General features: G+C 40.2%; 1 protein-coding gene across 2 annotated transcripts in view; it reads left to right on the plus strand.

The window, feature by feature from the left end:
• The first annotated feature begins 2989 nt into the window (after positions 1–2989).
• The window catches only part of CCDC50 (coiled-coil domain containing 50), a 75738-nt gene continuing 57279 nt past the window's right edge, over positions 2990–21448 (plus strand). The window contains exon 1 of one of the 2 annotated variants that reach the window (XM_043873911.1): positions 2990–3596. In XM_043873911.1, the coding sequence (XP_043729846.1) occupies positions 3548–3596 (49 nt within the window). In that variant the 5' untranslated portion in view covers positions 2990–3547. The remainder of the gene's footprint in view (positions 3597–21448) is intronic. The other variant, XM_043873910.1, reaches the window with a different exon arrangement.

Below are 21448 nucleotides of genomic sequence, written 5' to 3' on the forward strand. Positions count from 1 at the left end.
ACAAATCTTTTATGGACTGTGTAGTTAGAGGCTATAAAACGATAAAGAATTGAGACCTTATTAAGTTTTCAGAGTGGATTTTATGACTTTCTGTACCTAAATGTGTGTACATATGAATTTGGTTTCAGACATACTTTTTTTATAACCTGGTAAAAACAATTCAGGTGGAGTTTCTAGGTTATGTGTGTGTGTTCAGTTGTGTCTGACTCTGTGACCCCATGGACTGTAGACTGCCAGGCTCCTCTGTCCCCAGGATTTCCCAGGCAAGAATAATGGAGTGGGTTGCCATTCCCTTCCCCAGGGGATCTTTCCGAACCAAAGATCGAAACCTCATCTCCCGTATCTCCTGCATTGGCAGGCAGACTCTTTACCATTGCGCAACCTGGGAAGCCTATAACTATCTCCAATAATTGGTAGATACCAGTATTCAGAAGAACCCTCAAAAGTGAGCTTATATTGTTTGAATCATTTTTTAACAACATGGCTAGTGGTGTAGATAAGTGAGGGAGATAAATGAGGTAAGTGAAAATACAAAAACTAAAACAAACCCCAAACAAAAAAATGTGTTAAGAAGATGAGTTGAATCATATCTATTATATGGGAATAGTAAGCCAATAAGAGGAAAGCTGAGAATTAATCCCTGGATGTGGCAACATGGAGATCATTGCTAATTCTAATAAAAACAGCTGTTTTTTTAGAGCAATGAGGCTAAAAAGTATGATTGAAATAGTCAAGAAAGACCGAGAGAATAGGAAGTGGAGATCATATGAATAGATGAATATGTTTTGTGGTCTTACAGTGATCATAAGAAATGTAGATGTTGTTAAGGAAAACAAAGCAATGACACTTTGGCATATCTCAACTATATTAATCAGAGTCTAGGCAAAAGAAGGCACACTCAAAATGGTTAAACTGGAAAGAATATAACTAAGGGATTATTTACAATGGTGTGGGTATGGTTAAGGGAACCAGCAACAGTGTGAAGCCATTACCATTCTAGGCCTGAAGGGGCACTGTAGAGAAATGGTATTATGAGAGACTCATGAGAGCTGGAACACTGGGAAAGAGGCTTCTAGACAGGCATTGTAGTCAGAGAGATACAGTATGACCAAAATTTTGGCCTAGCTAGCATAACGGAAAGGCATGTAATACACACCCTCACATTTCTCTCCTTTTTTTTTTTTATCTTTTTTCAGTGTTGTGCATTGGTCTAACTCAAAAGTAAGCCACAGGGCAATCAGACCCTGGTGATGTTTTCATAAATGTCACCCTCCCAGAGCACAGCATGACAGAGGGATAAAGACAATGGATTTGGGGGAGGAAAATAGACAATACTGTTATTATAAATATTCTCTATGACCACGGGAAGTTAAAAAAAGGAAAAGTCATAGAAGGCAGGTGAAGGAGTCTTTTGGGCCTAGAAAAGAAAACAACAGTCTCAAAGGCCCTTGCTGAATCATCTAACTTCGGAGAAAACAAAACAGAACTTTAGTTCTGCCCTGATGCTCCAGGCCTGTTGCATCTATCTGGGACTTATCACCGCCTGTCCAGAAACCTTCCACCCTTACACCTGCCCAGAAGACTTATCACCCCCTGCCCAACTACAAATGCCATCTCAACTAAAGAATACCCCAAACACCCTGCCTGATTAACATTTCCCTTATCACTTCCACAAACCTTCCTATAAATATGGAGCCTCCCTGATCCCTCTTGGCGCTCAGCCTGGTCCTTAGGCCTAGTGTCGCCCCTCCTTGCCTGAATAAAGGTAACCTACTTCTGTTGAGGTCGTCTTTCCTTTTCTGCCTTGGCCCGAACTATATCTTACAGCAGGCAACTTAAAAATCCCCACAAAGCTACCTTTCTAATATTTCTTTCTATTCACACACTTAATTTACTGGGTGTTCTTTCTGCCTAGTAATAGGGTTGGCTAACCTTTTCCGAAAATGGTCCAATAGTAAATATTTTATAATTTGAGTACAAAGAGGCAAGATTAAAAATATTATGTTGTATTTCTATAAGCACTTAAATGTAATCATTTAAACACATAAAAAGCAGCCATTCAAATCCAGTGGGCCAGGGTTTGCCACCCTCTGGCTTAGAAAATCCTCTCAATTTTTTGCCAATCTTAGTCAATGAATGCCAAGTCCCAATAAACCCTCCTCCATGCGGCCTCTCATACAGTTACTCTTTGAGCTGTTGAGTGACAGAATATCAACTTTTACTAGTTTAAGGTAGTAAAATGTGCTAGCCTAAATTGAGAAGATGCTGGAGGTAAATACCAGAATCCAGAGCAGTGGGATCTCAAGGACCAGCTGGTTTGCTACTATGGTAACACCAGAACACACCCTCTTCATCTCTACTGTCTTCTTACCTTTACTTCTGTCTTCAGTTTGGTCTCATTCTCTATTAAGAGTCAACGCTCCTCACAAGAAACAATGCTTATCTGTCCTTCTTTATATAATAACCCCAGAGAAGTATTCTGCTTGACTTGCCTTGGTCACACACCCATCCTTAGATGAATGTGTGTAGGAGAGGGAGGAAGCGTGTTGATGGTGGAGAGGTTCTTTGATTGCACAAGCTTGGGAGAGGAGGCTTCTCCCGAAGAGGACTTCCCAAGGGGAGGGAGAATTCTGTTGCCAGGAGATGCTATTTCGGGGAAAGAAAAATGTCACAATTATAGACCAATGTGTGACATGCCAGAAGAGGGAGATGTCTGACGCACGTTATCACCCACAGTATCTAACATCGCACTCGGGAGACGTTCATGCATTTTTGATGAATGAATGACTCAGTTCCCTCAACTGGTTGTGAACATTCTCTTAACTGGCCTAGTTTCTGATCAGCTGCTCTAGTTCTGTACATTGTAGTAGAGAGTTTTTAATGCCCAAACATCATCTTTCCTCTAATCCCAGAGAGCCAGGCACACAGGAAGCATCCCGTGGAAAGAGCCCAAGAATGGGGACTACACCGGCGACAGTAACGACTGTTGTGGGGGATCCGTGCGGCCTTTTAGCCAAGGCCTTCAGGACACAAGGCCCCCGCAGACAGCCGCGACCCTCCCTTGGGAGGGAGGCAGGGCGCAGGGGCGGGGGCCCTAGCCTCGGGCGCGTCACTCGGCACAAAGGAGACAGCAGGGAGGCGGCCGCAGGAGCAGATCTGCGCTCGCCAGCCACTGAATTGCGGTTACAGACCTGCAGCTCCCCTCCCCCTCCCCACCCAGGCCCGCCCGCCCGCCTTTCTGTCTCCTCTCTCCCTCCGTACTGGCCGGCCCGGGTCCATTTCCGGGCTCCGGGTATTTGGTATTGATCAGGGCCGGGGGCGCGGGAGCAGGTGGCTGCGGCGGCGCAGCCTGCGGCTCCCGGGTCGGTCTCCCGCCGCCTTTGTCGCCAGCCCTCGCCCGGCGGCCCGCCCCGCCCTCCGGGCCCGAGCGCTGCCGGCTGGACTTTGCGCCGCGTCGGGCGCTGCTGCTGCTGCGCGCCGGGCCGTGCTCTGTGCAGGCGGCGGCCGGGAAGCCGGAGGCGAAGTGCTGCCCGGACCCCAGGCCAACATGGCTGAAGTCACCATCGACCAGTCCAAGCTGCCGGGAGTCAAGGAAGGTAGGGGCCGGGCCGTGGAGCGCGCGCCGGGCCCCTCCGGCTCCCAGCGCCGGGTCCCTCCCGAGGGAGGAGGGCCTTCCTAGTCTCGGCGGCCCCCGCGGCCTTCGCCTGGTGCCCACCGGGTGCCGGCCCGCCCTGGCCTGGAAGAAATTGAATTCCGGTTCTGCTGTGGGACCTTGGGCAAGTCACCTAAGTTCTGAGCCCCAGTTTTTCTCCAGCGTCGGGAGATGGGGGGAGAGGGCAACACCACTCTCATCAAGTGGTTGTGCAAAGGTTCTCGGGAATAACCGTGCTGTTAGTGAAAGCTCCAGAGCTGGGTGCCTCTGACTTATTTGTCTTCTTAAAAATTCAGGCCCAGCCTAGCTGGCTTGAAGGCTAGGAAGTGGGGAGTGGTTGACGTGCAGTTCCTTGTGGAACCTTTGTTTTGAAACTTGACTCTTTCCCTCCTTCTGTCTACGTTTCCTAGCGCAGCATCTGGCTGGCTGACTTTCCCACCTTCTTCCAGGTTTAAAAGTTTAGTCTGGGCACTGCCCAGCGCGAGCAGCCAGATGGGAAGCTGCTTATAAATAAGCATTTTCTCACAAAAAGCAGTAAGCCAGGGGGAGCAGGGGACTCATTGTGATCTTGATTTTTGCTAGCTTCCTATACTGATGTCCAGAAAGAGTAAGAGCTTGATTACTACTGGTCTGGCTTGACTTCTAGCAAGAAGCCCATTGACTTTTTGCCTCGTGTTTTCATCCTAGACCTTTTTTTTTTTTTTAAAACTGAGCTCTTGGGTGCTGGATTGCGATAATCTTTAGTAATCTTAGGCTGTTATTTGTCCCTGGGAAGCATAGAAGTCCCAGAGTGCTATCCGGGCTTGCAGAGATTGTAGTGGATGTCATTTGTTTCAGCTGATTCTTGTCCTGGGAAGGTAGAATTGAAAAGGATCTTTGATTTCTTGGAACTGTGTGTTTGATTGCCAACCTGATTTGACTCATAGGGTCTTGTGGCTGCTAGGACTCAACCCAGGATCCAAAGAAAGCTTGACTGCTTTAGGCCCCAGAGTTTCAAACACCAGGAGACTGTCGCTGGTTTTGTGTAGAATTTTTAATGTCAGGGCCTGTCCTGTTGTTCCTAAAGGATGTTAGAGTTTTTTAGGCTGGAGATTATTTAGCAAGTGGTGTTTTCCAACCCTTGAGTTCCTATCCTGGTTTTGGTAAAGGTCCTCGCATTCGTATGTAAATGATTTTTCCTTTGCCCTGTCGAGTCTGCAGCTTGAGTGGTGGGAAAGGCAAATTTGCACTGTGAAAGTCCTAGTCTTAGAGATTGTCTTTAACCTTTGTGGTATGAAGTTGTGTGTGTGTGTTTTGGATGTCTCGAGAGAAAAAGTGATCCTTGTATATATAATGAGTAGGATGAGAATTGGAGTTCAGACACAACCTCAGTTTGTAAACTAGGGCTTCCCTGGTGGCTCAGTCGGTAAAGAATCTGCCTGCAGTGTGGGAGACCTGGGTTTGATCCCTGAGTTGGGAAGATCTGGAGGAGGGCATGGCAACTCACTTCAGTAGTCTTGCCTGGAGAATCCCCGTGGACAGAGGAGCCTCGTGGCCTACGGTCCACGGGGTTGCAGAGTCAGACACAACTTAGCGCAGCTCACAGTCGTGTAGTGCTAGGAATTTACCTTGCTCTTTCTGCATGTTAGTGACCTGAAACGAACTTGAAACTCACTTTCTTTCTCTGTATGCATTTATATTACTCTTAGGTCTTCTGGTTTCTAACCAAGACATGAATGGTTTATTCTAGAATATTCTTTCTCAAGGGTTTCAACAAACACTTTACATCTATAAATGCAAGATTTTTCCATTGCTAAACTCTGGAGTTTAACTCATTTGGATTGGTTTTCGTTTTGCACAACTTGGTGTGAGGCAGTCCAGTTTATATAATACAGTAAAGTGGTATGGGAATTTATGTGGTTGTTTCATTAAGTTAGAATTACATATATTGATTTACTTTGAAGGTGGTCAGAAATTGTTGAGATGATCATTGTTTTTGTGAGCATCTGATTTTTCTGGTTCAAAGATCATCAAAGGAAATGATACACTGTACTAGGAATGTCCTAATGGTGGTGTGGTTTTTGTTCTGGGACGTATTCACATCTAATAAAGTGTATCTTTCTCTAATATAACTCTTGATTATAGTCTGGTTGCTCCCTAATGATTTTTTTGGACCCTAATTAAAGAAAATAAAGTTGGTGACCATGATTGGGTAAAACATACACAAACATTTAGACTGTTCTTAATACTGAAACTCCAACTCAGTTTGAATAGGAAGTTTAGTAATAGCTTGCTTAATATTCTGGCACAGATTTTTAAACTCCAGTTTTAAAAACTCTCTGCTTATCTTATTAATGGAAACCTTTGTATACAATTACAATGTGGAATCATTGGGCAGATTCCAGTAGAGACAGAGAAGAACAATGCAGTGGATGTCTGCCCCTTCCCACTGCCCTTTTCTTTAGGAAGGGACTGGGCGCCCTGGGACTTTTTTGTGGACATCTCAACAGAGGTCATGGTAGCAGCTGACTTTAGGGAAGGGGAATATTTGAAAACTTTTTCTTCTAGGTTAAATTCTATTACTTGCTTAGTTTTAAGATGGTCAAAGATCCTCATCATTTGGACAAACCTTTGAAAAAATAACTACTGCAGTATTTTTACTTTGGGAAATCTCTCTTAAAACAGGAGACAGAGATGTGTTTGAGATCATTTGTAGTGAAAAGAATTAAGTCAAGAATTAAGTCTAAGATGAATTTTAACACACATCATTGTTTCTGGGTTTAAAAGCGTTTTTTTGGAACATCTGCATACTTTTTGTAATGGAAATACTATTGCCATTGTTTAGAGATAAAGCTTTATTTCTTCGGAAACATTTGAGGTTCTCCACTACAAGATTTGAAATAATTCTCAACCATTTTTTTATATCACTAGATGTATATATCAAATGCATCATGCAATTTGTGAATGCTAGACAAAAGTATTCTCCAATAGAAAAAGGTTCCAACAATATTTCAATTTTTTTTTTAGTTTAGATCAAAGCTTTTTTTCCCTTTAAGAAAAAAGAAAGAGCACTTTCATTAGTTAACTAACTTAGAGTTTTGGTCAGTTTTAGCTTCTTTGCTGAATTTTCTTCTGAAACCACAATCCAGATGCCCCACTTTTTGCTCTCTCCAGTCTGATTCCCATCTCTGTGTGTCTGATTCTTTGTGACACCCAAGGACTGTAGCCTTCCAGACTCCTCTGTTCATGGGATTTTCCAGGCAAGAATATTGGAGTGGATTGTCATTTCATCGTCCAGGGGGTCTTCCTGTCCCAGGGATCAGACCCATGTCTCCTGTGTCTCCGGCTTTGGCAAGCGGATTCTTTGCTGCAGAGACACTGGGGAAGCCGCTCCCATAGCTCTACTTAGTTTTAATTGCTCACTGCTAATCTTGCTCTTTCCCATATTTAGCAAAGTTTTCACATTATCTTAAGATTTTGGTCTGAGAGATGTAGACTATGAATCAAAGTCATTTCTAGACTCTTTAAAGTTTATTAACTCCTTTGCAGTTTTTTAGTCATTAGCGTTTTCCCACTTTTAAACATTGAACACGTAATATATAATCTACAATCCTCTCATTTACTAGGCCAACCTTCTTTCCTCTTTCCTCTCAGCAGTAAGGGAATTTATTATGTATTATGTATTTTTACTGTCCTTCAAATGGGAAGTTCCAACATCTCCAAAGTTAGTTTACTCACGATTAGCATCTGATGAGCACCTGTGCGCTTGTGGTAGAGACATTTCTTGAAATGAAGGTAGCTAGCTACTCTGATGCAAATCCTTTTTCTTTAAGGATCAAAGTTAATGCATTTTCCGAAATATGCCTAGAAAGCGCTGATTCACTTTAGGTCCAGAATAGCATAGTGGCAAGATGAGGGTAAATTAAAATAATGACATAAGTCCAGAACTTTAAACAGCAAGTTACAAAATTATGTCTGTTACAGTAAGGTAATCAAGTAGTCCCAGAGATCTAAAGCATGTGGCATGCCCACAAGACATATAATGTGATGGAGTTCTCTAAGAGGTCCATTTTCTGGCTCTCGGCCAAACGCAGTTTCTCTTTTCCTCAGAATTCCATAAGTTTTTTGGGGGGTAGCAGGTGGTTGTTGTTTTTAATGAGACCACTGCTAAATCTTGACTTAGGTATGTGTCTTGTTTTTCTTTACCTTGGTCTGGCTTCAGATCTTTCACATAGCTGGCAAAGAGTCAGGAAATATGTGAATGAGTGAATGAATAAATCATGACTCCTGGATGCTCTCTGTTAGTTTAGAAATCCTAACTCTGGCATAATTTCCTGTTCCTTCTCAGGGCATAAGCTCTTAGAGGGCAGAAATAATGCCTTTTAACCTGGACATCATGTATCTTAGTGCCACTATTACATTTATGAAAATGTTTTATGTATTTTTTCTAGTGTTTTTTTCCATAGATATGTCTTATAAATGGAATCCATACAAATTTATGGATAACACAGAATGTAAAAAAAAAAAAAAAAAAAGGTCATTGCACGTTCTTCCCTCTGACTTTGAAAGAAAGCATTTTTAAGAATAAAATTTTAGTAAAAACATTTCTAAAATGCTGTTTGGTGATTTGAATTTTTTTTTTTTTTTTTTTTGAGTAATAGGTTTAATTTTTTTACCCTCCTGAGGTAAAATGCACAGCAGTATCACATAATTTGGAAGCTGAAAAGAACCTTATATACATATTTTTTAGAAATTTATGTGTGTCACACATATTGTGTGAGGGTAGTTTCACAGTAAAAAGTGCCCTGTGGTTCATGGTGTGATCTTGACTGTGCTAGAAAGGCAGTCCTGTAGAGTTCAAGGAGTAGTTGAAGGAGTTGTTGTAAAGAACTCTTGAAATTCTACCCAGAATGCCTCTCACATTGCTATATGCAGGTATGTAGTACCTTCTTAAATAAATCAGTGATTTTAAAAAACTGAAATAGCTGCTATTTGTAAAATAAAGATTATGTTAGTTATTCAGGAGATGCCTTTTTTTTTTAATAACTGACAAGTACATAAAGGACAACTTCTCCCTTGTGGGAAACTATTAGAAACCACTGCTCCACCAGATTTTCCAGATGAAAATCTGAGAGCCAGGATGGGGAAGTGAGTTGTAGTAAACCCCTTAGACTGAACATATCTGAAAATTGCCACATGGGGCCTAAATTTAGAAAAGTTTAGAATTGAGTATTCCACAGCTCAGTCTTCCCTCCTCTCTCCTTTTTCACCTTCCCCTTCCTTTCCCATCTCCTCCCTACGTCTCTCTTCTTTTGTTCCCTTTTTCTGTTCTTCTCTCTTTTCAATTATTCTCTAGATAAAAAAGAATCACTCCTGATATATTTCCTTAATGTGTGTGTGTGCGCGCTCAGTCACTCAGTTGTACCCTTCTCTTTGTGGCCCCATAGACTGTAGCCTGCCAGGCTCCCCTGTCCATGGACTCTCCCAGGCAAGAATACTGGAGTGTGTTGCTATTTTCTTCTTCAGGAAATCTTCCTGACCCAGGAATCAAACCTGCGTCTCTTGTGTCTCCTGCATTGGCAGGCGGATTCTTTACCGCTAGATCCACCGGAGAAAAACAATGGTATAAAAATAATGAATGGCAAAACAATTTCAGAGCTTTTTCTCAAGTTGTTCTAGGGATAGTGTTTGATATGAATGTTAAAAAGTTGACCTAGATTTTATTTTATTTTTTAATTAAAAGCTTTTTTTTCCTTCCGGTTTTTGTTTTGATTCAGCAAATGAATTGCTGCATGAAGTACAGGAGGTCATATTCCTGCCTCAGTGGTTTTTCCTGCATAGAAGATGCATTTCCTCTCTGGTACACTCAGCCTGAAGGGGCTAATGTTTAGAGGCTTAGATATTTTAAGATGATTAAACATATTGTGGAAATAAAGCTGTGGGCCATGATCTTTCCTCAGTTCTTTTCAGAGATGTAGAGTTTTGATTGAGATAAGTGAATTGTTGCCTCAGTAACAAAAAACAGTGTGATACCACAAGACTTAAGTAAACCATTGTTGAAATCCCAGTTTTTTAAGTAAAGGAGTGTATTTTACAATTAACTACTATAGGGGGAAAACTGAACTATACTATAGTTACTAACTGAACTATAGGGGGAAAAAAATAAACCTTGTCACAGCTATGTTTGCAATTTCAGATGTAGCCACTGGGAGGATTGTTGGATTAATGCTTCTAGCTGATGACCTATTTAAAAGTGTCCTGTGCTTCAAAACGTAAAATTAGGATGCCCTAGATCCCAAATAAGAACTACAAAGGATAATTGGCCTTATATACCTTACGGTTATATAGACTGTTTATTCCCAGATGTTTGAATTTAGAAATCAGTACAAGAATTCCTAGATACAGTTGTGCTGTTTATGTGCTGTGCTTAGTCGCTCAGTTGTGTCCGACTCTTTGTGACCCCATGGAGTGTAGCCCACCAGGCTCCTCTGTCCATGGGGATTCTCCAGGCAAGAATACTGGGGTGGGTTGCCCTACCCTTCTCCAGGGGATCTTTCCAATCCAGGGATCAAACCCAGGTCTCCCACATTGCAGGCGGATTCTTTATGGATTGAGCTACCAGGGAAGCCCAGATACCATTGTGTTGGCCAAAACAGAAGAGTTTTTCAGTGAGCTGGTACAGAAAACCCAAACAAACTTTTTGGTCAACCCATTGATTATATTCTTTGCAGCCAAACATGGAGAAGCTCTGTACAGTCAGCAAAAACAAGACCAGGAGCTGACTGTGGCTCAGATCATGAACTCCTTATTGCCAAATTATTGCCAGACTTAAATTGAAGAAAGTAGGGAAAACCACTCGACTATTCAGGTATGACCTAAATAAAATCCCTTATGATTATACAGTGGAAGTGTGACATATAGATTCAAGGGATGAGATCTGATAGAGTGCCTGAAGAGCTATACATGGAGGTTCATGACATTGTACAAGAAGCAGTGATCAGGACCATCCCCAAGAAAAACAAATGCAAAAAGGCAAAATGGTTGTCTGAGTAGGCCTTACAAATAGCTGAGAAAAGAAAAGATGTGAAAGGCAAAGGAGAAAAGGAAAGCTATACCCATTTGAATGCAGAGTTCCAAAGACTAGCAAGGAGAGATAAGAAAGCCTTCCTCAGTGATCAGTGTAAAGGTATAGAGGAAAAGAATAGAATGGGAAAGACTAGAGATCTTTTCAAGAAAATCAGAGATTCCAAGGGAATATTTCATGCAAAGATGGGCACAATAAAGGACAGAAATGGTGTGCATCTAACAGAAGCAGAAGATATTAAGAAGAGGTGGCAAGAATACATAGAAGAACTATATAAAGAAGATCTTCATGACCCAGATAACCACGATGATGTGATCACTCACCTAGAGCCAGACATCGTGGAACGTGAAGTCAAGTGGGCCTTAGGAAGCATCATTACGAACAAAGCTAGTGGAGGTGATGGGATTCCAGTTGAGCTATTTCAAATCCTGAAAGATGATGCTGTGAAAGTGCTGCACTCAGTATGCCAGCAAATTTGGAAAACTCAGCAGTGGCCACAGGACTGGAAAAGGTCAGTTTTCATTCCAATCCCAAAGAAAGGCAATGCCAAAGAATGTTCAAACTACCGCACAATTGCACTCATCTCACATGCTAGCAAAGTAATGCTCAAAATTGTCCAAACCAGGCTTTAACATTATGTGAACCGTGAACTTCCAGATGTTCAAGCTGGATTTAGAAAAGGCAGAGGAACCAGAGATCAAATTGCCAACATCCATTGGATCATCGAAAAAGCAAGAGTTCCAGAAAATCATCTGCTTTATTGACTATGCCAAAGCCTCTGACTGTGTGGATCACAACAAACTCTGGAAAATTCTTCAAGAGATGGGAATATCAGACCACCTGACCTGCCTCTTGAGAAATCTGTGTGCAGGTCAAGAAGCAACAGTTAGAACTGAACATGGAAAAACAGGCTGGTTCCAAATCAGGAAAGGAGTATGTCAAGGCTTCAAGGCTGTATATTGTCACCCTGCTTATTTAACTTATATGCAGAGTTCATCATGAGAAATGCTGGCCTGGATGAAGCACAGGCTGGAATCACGATTTCCAGGAGAAATATCAAAAATGTCAGACCTGTGGGTGACACCACCCTGATTTCAGAAAGTGAAGAAGAACTAAAGAACCTCTTGATGAAGGTGAAAGAGGAGAGTGAACAAGTTGGCTTAAAACTCAGCATTCAGAAAGCTAAGATCATGGCATCTGGTCCCTTCACTTCATGGCAAATAGATGGGGAAACAATGGAAGCAGTAACAGACTTTATTTTTGGGGGGCTCCCAAATCACTACAGATGGTGACTGCAGCCATGAAATTAAAAGATGCTTGCTCCTTGGAAGAAAAGTTATGACCGACCTAGACAACATATTAAAAAGCAGAGACATTACTTTCCCAACAAAAGTTCATATAGTCAGAGCTCTGGTTTTTCCAGTGGTCATGTATGGCTGTGAGAGTTGGACTCTAAAGAAAGCTGAACGCTGAAGTATTGACGCTTCTGAGCCATGGTGTTGGAGAAGACTCTTGAGAGTCCCTTGGACTGCAAGGAGATCCAACCAGTCCATCCTAAAGGAAATCAGTTCTGGGTGTTGATTGGAAGGAGAGATGTTGAAGCTGAAGCTCCAGTTCTTTGGCCACCTGATGTGAAGAACTGACTCTCTGGCAAAGACCTTGATGGTGGGAAGGATTGAAGATGGGAGGGAAAGGGGATGACAGGATGAGATGGTTGGGTGGCATCACCGACTTGATGGACATGAGTTTGAATAAGCTCCGGAAGTTGGTTATGGGCAGGGAAGCCTGGCGTGCTGCAGTCCATGGGGCGCAAAGAGTTGGACACGACTGAGTGACTGAACTGACTGACTGAGTATATTTAAAAGGATACCACAAACACACATACTCAAAAGAAGTGTTTTTTTTTTTTTTAGTATGTCATTATTTCATTAAAACAAATGCACACATTAAGATACGTAGGTCTTCATATGATATTGGTAACCATACACTGACATAAAAGCACTGAAAACTTTCTAATAAACCAGAGCCAGTGTAAAACCAGTCTGGCTTATATATCAGTGTTTTTTTCTTTTTAACCAGGTTCATTGATGTGTAATTCAGTGTACAGTAAAAATTCTTCTTAATGTGCAGTTCTGAGTTTGACAGGTGTTTGGTCTTGTAACCACCGCAGCAGTCAAGATATAGAACAATTGCATAACCCCCAAATTGTTCTACCCCTTCCTTCCCACCCCAACCAACCACTGATTTGTTTTCTGGCCCTATACTTTTGCCTTTACAAAAATGACATATAAATAGGATCACGCAATAAATAGCTTTTTGTGTTTGACTTCTTTCACTTAGCATAATACATCTAATACCATGTGTATATCAGTAATTTTGTTCCTTTTCATTGCTGAATTGCAGTGAATGACTGTACCACATTTGCTTATCCATTCACTGGATGATGAATATTGAGGTGTTTTTGCTTTTGGTGGTTATAAATAGTCTCTATGAACATTTGCATATAATTTTTTGTGTGTGTGAGTGATTGTGTTTTCACTTCTCTTGGGTTAGCACCTGTGCTTAGTCGCTCAGTCATGTAAGACTCCTTGCGACCCCCTGGACTGCAGCCCGCCAGGTTCCTCTGTCCATGGGGATTCTCCAGGCAAGAATACTGGAGTAGATTGCCATGCCCTCCTCCAGGGGATCTTGCCAATCCAGGGACTGAGCCTCGGTCTCCCGCATTGCAGGCTGATTGTCTACCGACCGAGGCACCAGAGAAGCCCAAGAACACTGGAGTGGGTACTCTGTCCCTTCTCCGGGGGATCTTCCTGACCCAGGAAACAAACTTGGATCTCTTGCATTGCAGGCGGATTCTTTCCCAGCTGAGCTACCAGGGAAGCCCTGGGTTAGAACCTGGGGTAGGATTGCTGGGTTGTATGGTGAATATATGTTTAGCTTTATAAGAAACTACCAAACTGTTTTTCAAAGTAGCCGTACCGTTTTGCATTCCCGCAAACAGTGTATGTGAGCTCCAATTGCTCTACACCCTTTTCTGTACTTTACACTGTCAAGATATATTTTTAAAAATTTTTAGCGATTTTCTTAAGGGTTTAAATTCTGGTTCTGTTGTTTTGTAGCTGTGATCTGAATTTTAACAGAGTAATACTAGCTCAGGTGGCTTTAATTTGCATTTCTGTGATGACTAATCATTGGAGACTCTTGTGCTTCTTTCCTATTCTTGGATCATTTGTTGAAGTGTGTGTTCTAAAGTTTGCCTTTTAAAAAACATCAGACTGTTTTCTTGTTATTGAGCTTTGAGAACTCTTTATGTATTTGAATTCAACCCTCTTATCAGATAAACATTTTATAAATATCAGTGGTCTTTGAACCTTGGTGCAATGTTAGGAGCTTTGCTGTGAGCACATTCCTGCTCTACTTGATACCAGCTGAATCTCTTGGAGATGGTCCTGGGAAACTGTAGTCTTTTATACCCAGATTATACATTGGGCTTACGATGGACGTTTGGAATATACTGACTACAAATACTGTGGCCACTGTAATGCAGGGATGCATCCTACACTACTTTAATTTTTTAAGTTTTTTCAGTAGCAACTCATTACCTTTATCGGGGTTAAAGAATGGCAGCATTTTTTTTCCTTTTAGTAATTGAAATTTGTTCCTCTAGGATAGAAGTTTGCAAACTATGGCCTGTGGGCCAGTCCAACTACCCACTGCTTGTTTTTATACAGTGGAGCTGAATATAGCCTTTACATTTTTAAATGATTGAAGAAAAAGAGGAAGAAGAATGTTTTGTGACAGGTAAAAATGATATGAAATTCAAATTTCTGTGTCTGAAGTTTTATTGGATCATAACTTTGTTCATTTGTCTACATACTGTCTGTGACTGCTTTTGTGCTGTAAAGACTGAAACGAGTGAGTAATTACAGCAGAGACTATGGTCAGAAAAGCTTACATTGTTTACTCTCTGTTACCTTGTGGAGAAACGATAATTTCTCTTGGACCATTTCAATGAAACCTTTTAAAAACTTCCTTAATTGATATTTTTTTTGATAATTCATTAGTTGCTATAAACATCAGTTATTAAAACTTTTTTTTTTATATAGTGGTGCACTGTTGGAGACTATTATTGGTTGAACCCATGTGATAGCATGCAATATTTTTGTAGTGACTTAAAAAATATGGACTTAACATCTGATTTTTATTTTTTAAAGAAGAACATGTGCTTGTTTAAAAATGTCTAGGTACTTCAAAATTGATTATCAAAGTAGAAACGTTATGAAAAGTAAGGATAATCCATTTGCCAGTTCTGAGTAAGGGCCAGTGGGGCTTTCTTGAGTGAAGTGTGTGAGTAAACAAGTTCAGCTTTTGAAAAGTTTGCTTATGATCTTAGTTTATTACTTATGACTGACTGTCTTCAAAACACGCAGAGCAACATTTGTATGAATGAAGTGTCACCTTGTCTCTTGGAAACTTGCATCAGAAGTACCTAGGTTAATTTGCCACTAAATTTAGAAGGCTCAGTGTGTGAGGAGCATTTCCAGTCCTGATACAGCTTCTCAATGACCAAAATCAGGGGAGTCTCCACTGGACTTTTTGGCTTTTATTTTTCTAATGACTCATAAAGACTGAGTCACTTTCCGTTAACATTACTCAAGGACTTTTAATTGCATTTTGTAAAAGCACGATGACTTACAAGGATATCTTTCCCCCTTCACTGCCTCCCCATCAACAACAATTTTTTTCTTTTTTTGGTCTGTTGACTATATAGAGGAGTCCATAGTTTACTTTAAATATTATACTCACTAATTTTTGAGTAGCACTTCCCATTAGGTACTTTAAAATATTGGCTTTTTCTTTCATATTATGAAGTTATGCAAAATTCAGAATGTTAGGGTTGACAAATACATTCAGAATTTTTTTTTATTGTCTAGATGGGAAACCAGAAGTAGAGAAGGACAAAGAAGGGACTTGATTAAGATTCATATCCTCCTGTCTGCACATGTTCAGTTTGGCCTAACATCTGCCAGCATCTATTTTAGAAAGGATTTTGCACTCTCAGTGTCTGCCTTTACAAATGTTTCTTATCCTGTTAGTGATTGCTGGATTCTAACTTACCATATCTGCTTCTGTTGTTTTCCCAGTTTTCCATGGTCAGACCTCATTATTTTATTTAAATTGGACTTTAGCTTACCCATGAAGTCTTTCTTTTTTCTTTTCTGCTTGTAATTTCCCCGTGAAAACTCCAAAGAGCTGATCTTTGAAAGATTATTTCAGCTTTGTGTGTGTGTGTTGGAGGGGAGAAGCTGGAGGTTTAGAAAATGGTTAGTTAGGGAGCTCTTATCAATAAGACTCCAGTTTAACGTGCATTCAATATCCCCAAATTCCAGGAACTTGGTTGCAGTGGCACTTAAGCTCCCCAAACTGGGATACCTATTGAGGTTTAAAGGCAGCGCTGCCAAATCATTTATAGGACAAACCCAGACACTTTGTGAGTAAAAAGGGCAGTTTTAATAATTGTACCAGAAGCTGCTGAAATACCACAGGCAGTTGGATATGATGACTGAGTGAGGTCCTTGTTAAAAAACCCTGTCTGGGTATATAAAGTTTTCATTGACACTTAGAGCAGAAAGAATACTTGTCTCCCATAGACTGTCTTGAGATTCTTAATGTGTTTTCTATTTCATAATTGATGTTAAATGAAACATGAAATCTGCTCTATAGAAGGTAGTAGGATTAAAGTTTCATTAAGCTGTTCATAAATGAGTTTCCCCAAATTCTGCTTTTAGTTAGTTTTCTTTTTGTTTCCTATTTATCTGTTCTCCCCATATATACCCCCTGAAAGTGAGGAATGGGTGTTGAAAAGATTTGTGCAACTGAGGAGAAGTAAGAAATGCACACATTTCTGATTTCTGCTTACTTGTCAGTATGTAATACAACTATCATTCTCTTCACTTTAAATGGAGTAGGAAGCTACCATTTTACTCTACTTTTCTGCATATGTATCTTTTCAATGATTGAGCTCCTCCTAGAATTATTTTGCAGTATTTGCTCTAGTTTACTGATACATTAAATAATTTGTCCAGGTTGAAGTTAAGCTTGTAAAAAATTTAGCTTAAGCAGACTAACTTCTTTGGAAAGAGAAGTATTTTGAACCTAGGCTTGTAAGACTTGGTTTCACATCTCCTCATTACTACTCATTTTATGTAAGGACTCAGAGAAAACACTCAATATCTATCTTCAGTTTCTTTATCTATTTATTGGAAATAACATTTACCTTGTCTAATACATGGATTTTCCATGAGAGTTAATGAAAGAAATGGATATGAAAATTTTTGCAAAATGCAGTGTTATATATTCAATCTTGGTGATATTACTGTTCAAGTTACCCTGTAATACTTCCACTTCTCTTTTTTTCCAGACCATTGTTCTTTGAGCCCTAATCCTTTACATGATATTTCCTTCTGTACTATCCAAATATAGCCTGTTTCTCTCCGCTCATCCTCTCACCACCTCCTCAGGCCCAGCTCAAATGCTTATTCTCTGTTACATCTACCCTGCTTTTTTCCTGTGTGTCTCCTTAACCTACTTTTGAGGTACTTAACTTCCCTAAGCCACATGTCTCACCCACTGTATTGGTCTGCTAGCTCTCTGTTAAGACAAGACTGGTGGCAGACTGATCTCAGTACTTCCTGGGGGTCCTTATTCATAGGAGATAGTCCAGGAAACTTGTCAGACCATCTGACAGGCCGAATGACCTGAGCTAACTACACTAATGACACTGGAATAAGAGCTGTGATCATTTGCATGAATACATTGGGACTGGAATAGAGGATTAGAAGCAATCGCTTTCACTTTTAGTTGCATGCATTTTCCCCATCTCTCAGGTTTCTGTAGGAGGCTGATTGGTGTTAAGGTTAACTTAAGCCCTAAACACATAGTAGGTTCCTTTGGAAACAATGATCTTACCTGTTTATGGGTTGATTTTGGTTATGTATGACCATATTACTGTGTGTAAATTTTCCAGGATTGTCATATGGTGTCATTTTGCTGCTGTTACTAAAGGATCCAGTTAGTTTCTTAGACGGCATTGGATTCTATTCAGAATTTTTATGTTTTACTATTTTCTTCTTTAGAATTATTCTTGGGAAGAGGGGTCAAAGTTTTAACAAAACAGATCACATGTAACATGTATTTTTAAGTTCTTGTTTATGGAGGTGATTGTGAAGAATATAAAACTTATGAGTTAGAAACTAAGAAGATGAATGTATAGATTGTAAACTTGGTATGGTTTATGAGATCAAGAGAGAGTAGGAAGGCATGAGCAAAAGAGCTCAAGAGTTTTTTGCTTTGGGGGTGGATATGTTTAATTCATACTTATTTGAGGATGGTTTTCTCAATTAGGACATATGGTTTAGTCTGTTTCAGCTTCATTCTGATATATTAGAAGTTAACACTTTTAAAAACATGCTATGCTACAAAAACCAATTTATATTGGCAAGTAGATGTTATAATGGTATTTTAAAATCATCAAAATGACTTTGAATCCTTAAAAAACAAAACAAGTGAATGCTTTAGAGCAGAAAAGGTATTTGGACAGCTTGTCTTCCTGTTCGCCGATGCAGGCCGCCTCTGATTTTCTTTCACTTCCACTGCAGGGGAATTACATGATAACCAAATATGTTGTAGGATAACCAAATATACTGTATTGAAGCCAATTTCAGTAACAGCACATAGAGAAATCCCAGGCATCTAGAACCCATTCTAGTTGAACTTAAATTTGGTGATCTTCAAGATTTCTGAGTATGGAAGGTATTCACTTTTCCAGGCTGTGCTCTGATCATCTGACCCCAGGTTAACCTTTTAATAAACTGCACAGTCTGCAGTTGAGTTCACTGGACCATAAATGAATCTTAACATGGTCTCATTTTATCATGAAAACTGAAGGTTCTGTGAGGACTGCTAGTTTAGATAGGATAAGTCTGCCTTTTTATGTGGCACTAGAGTGAACAAAAGATTATTTTAAGATTTATTGATTGTTACTGGTGGCTCAGACAGTAAAGAATCTACCTGCAATGCACGAGACCTGGGTTCGATCCCAGGGTGGGAAAGACCCTCAGAGAAGGGAATGACAACCCACTCCAGTATTCTTGCCTGGAGAATTTCACAGACAGAGGAACCTGGTGGGCTAGCTACAGTACGTGGGGTTGCAAAGAGTGGGACACGACTGAGTGACTAACACTTCCACTTTCAAAACTACTGTGAGTGGTGGTGCTTTAGTCAGTCGTTCGTGTCCAACTCTTGTGAGCCCATGGACTGTAGCCTGCCAGGCGGTCTCCTGCATTGCAGACAGGTTCTTTACCAACTGACCCACCAGGGAAGCCCACTGTATAAATAAGTAAAAGTGGACGTTTGCCCTTTTGTATGGCAGAAATAGGAAAACCATCAGCAACAGTGAAGAAAACAATATCTGGCGTAGAAGAAAGTACAACAGTCTTCCTGTACGGATAGTCTATATAGGCTGTGCTTATCACATTTTTAGATGATGTGCTAATATACTGGAGACAAATGTGTATCACTTACACTGAAACAACTACACCTCATACTACTCTCTATCTAAGTTGGAGGAATTATTAAAAATAATTTGAACCGTTTCCTTAATAGGTCAGGACATTGAGGTTCTGATTTGGAAAGTTCTGACTGGTATCTGGAACAAAGAACTGGGCTTTTTGTACTTCAACCTGGGAAAGAGATATCTAAATGCATGTAGCGTTTTGGTATCTTACTAAATTTTTGTATAGTAAGATACCAAAATGTCATGTGGATTTGGCAGAAAGCTTTTACAATCCAAGGAACAGAAGTTAGGAAAATACATCTAGTTTTAGGCATGCAGTATTTTAAATCTCCATGTTAATATGTTGTTTAGATTTTGACTGGCTCTACTTCTACTCGATAGTCTGCTCTCCCACCATACCTGATGGTGATACTTTGATGATTCTATTTTGGTAAACTGTAACTACATGACTTTCACATAGAATTCTTCTTTGCTTTCTAATCCTTAATATTCAACTGAAAAAAGTTCGGTGTAGTGGAGCTTATTAAACATTCTAGGCATTCTGATTTTCTTTTAACTCAGGCCCACAATGTATACATGTGGAAAATGTGTTCTCCCTCATGAGAAAACGTATAATGTAGGAAAGAGCTATTGAAAGGTGGTCAGCTGTTGATTATATTGTAATTCCTTGCCAGGAAATATTTCCATGCATTCATGAGAGAAAGTAGTGATTGCTTATTCTATTATAGATTCTGTATTAGGGAAATGATAGATCTATGTTAATCAGTGACTTAGTGGGACCTGCCTAAAAGAAGTACTTAATAAAAAATAACTAATTATAAAAATTCATTAATTCTGATAAAAAAGTGTGAGTTGCTCAGTCATGACCGACTCTCTGCAACCTCACTGATTGTAGCCTACCAGGCTCATCTGTCCGTGGAATTCTCCAAGGAGGAATACTGGAGTGGGTAGCCATTCCCTTCTCCAGGGGATCTTCTCGACCCAGGGATCCAACCTGTGTCTCCTGAATTGCAGGCAGATTCTTAACCATATTAGCCACCAGGGAAGCCCCTAATTCTGATGATACCAATAATAATTGGAAGTTCCATTTATTGAACTTCCTCTTACCGAGTGACAGATACTTTCTTTGGCCCATCATTACCTAATTTAGTCCTCAAAACATTTATCTTCATTTCGCAGATGAGAAACCTGACGCTCAAAGAGATCGAATAACTTGTCTAAAATCTTTTAGCCAATAAGAATGCAGTATATGAATCCTGCTCTCTATAGCTCGAAAGGTGTTTTTTCTTTTCTGAAACACTTTTTAAACATTAAAAATCCAAATCAGAACTGTGATGCCATTTTATGTACTCTGTTTACTTTTGTGTGGTTGAAGAAACCTCAGCATCCTCCTTTTTGGAATTTATTACTGAACTTCAATTTTTGCTTCTCTCTTCCATTCACAGAGTTTCCAGTTTTCTTTGGGACTAGAGGACAATCAAAAGTTCACATCTAATTTAAATACCACTAAGGTGAATACAGATTTCTTCCTCAAAAAGAAAAAAAATAAAGTAAAATATCCCCTCTGATGAACTATCAATACACGGAAACCCAAAGTGATTGACAGAATCCTTTCTTAAAATCTGCACACAACTCCCTATTATCTGCTTAGGAAGTTTCTGGCTGTACTTTGGAACTCAGGCTCACTTCTTCCAATTTGCTGTTGGGTCCTTAACCTTCTTCTGTATAGAGTTCTTCTAGGAGAAGAACTCTGATTTTAGTGTAATCCTGCTTATAAGAGCAGTCTGGTATTTCAGGGAGGCAATCCCCTAGTAAGTGTAAAAACTGAGTTGACTCTAGCAATGTACCCATGATGTTAAGATACTTTACCAAAAAACACATTTTTAGTCAGTAAACATGACCAATTATTGAACATATGGCAACATGTCAGAGTAAGAGTCCAGAAATCTCGAGATCACCCATTTGTTTTATGTCCATACTTTGAGATTTACATAGTCCAAGATGACTGGAAATGTGTGTAGAATTCTGACAAATGGTTATCACAGTGGAACTGTGAGTGTTGCAGTTTGCTCTATGGGAACAAGATTGTAAGAATATTTTTCCCATACCTACTTATCCCATGAGCAGTTTTGTTTTTTTTTTTAACTTTGAGTATTAC

Source organism: Cervus elaphus, chromosome 19 (genome assembly GCF_910594005.1).
Source record: "Cervus elaphus chromosome 19, mCerEla1.1, whole genome shotgun sequence".
In the NCBI taxonomy this organism is placed as follows: domain Eukaryota; kingdom Metazoa; phylum Chordata; class Mammalia; order Artiodactyla; family Cervidae; genus Cervus; species Cervus elaphus.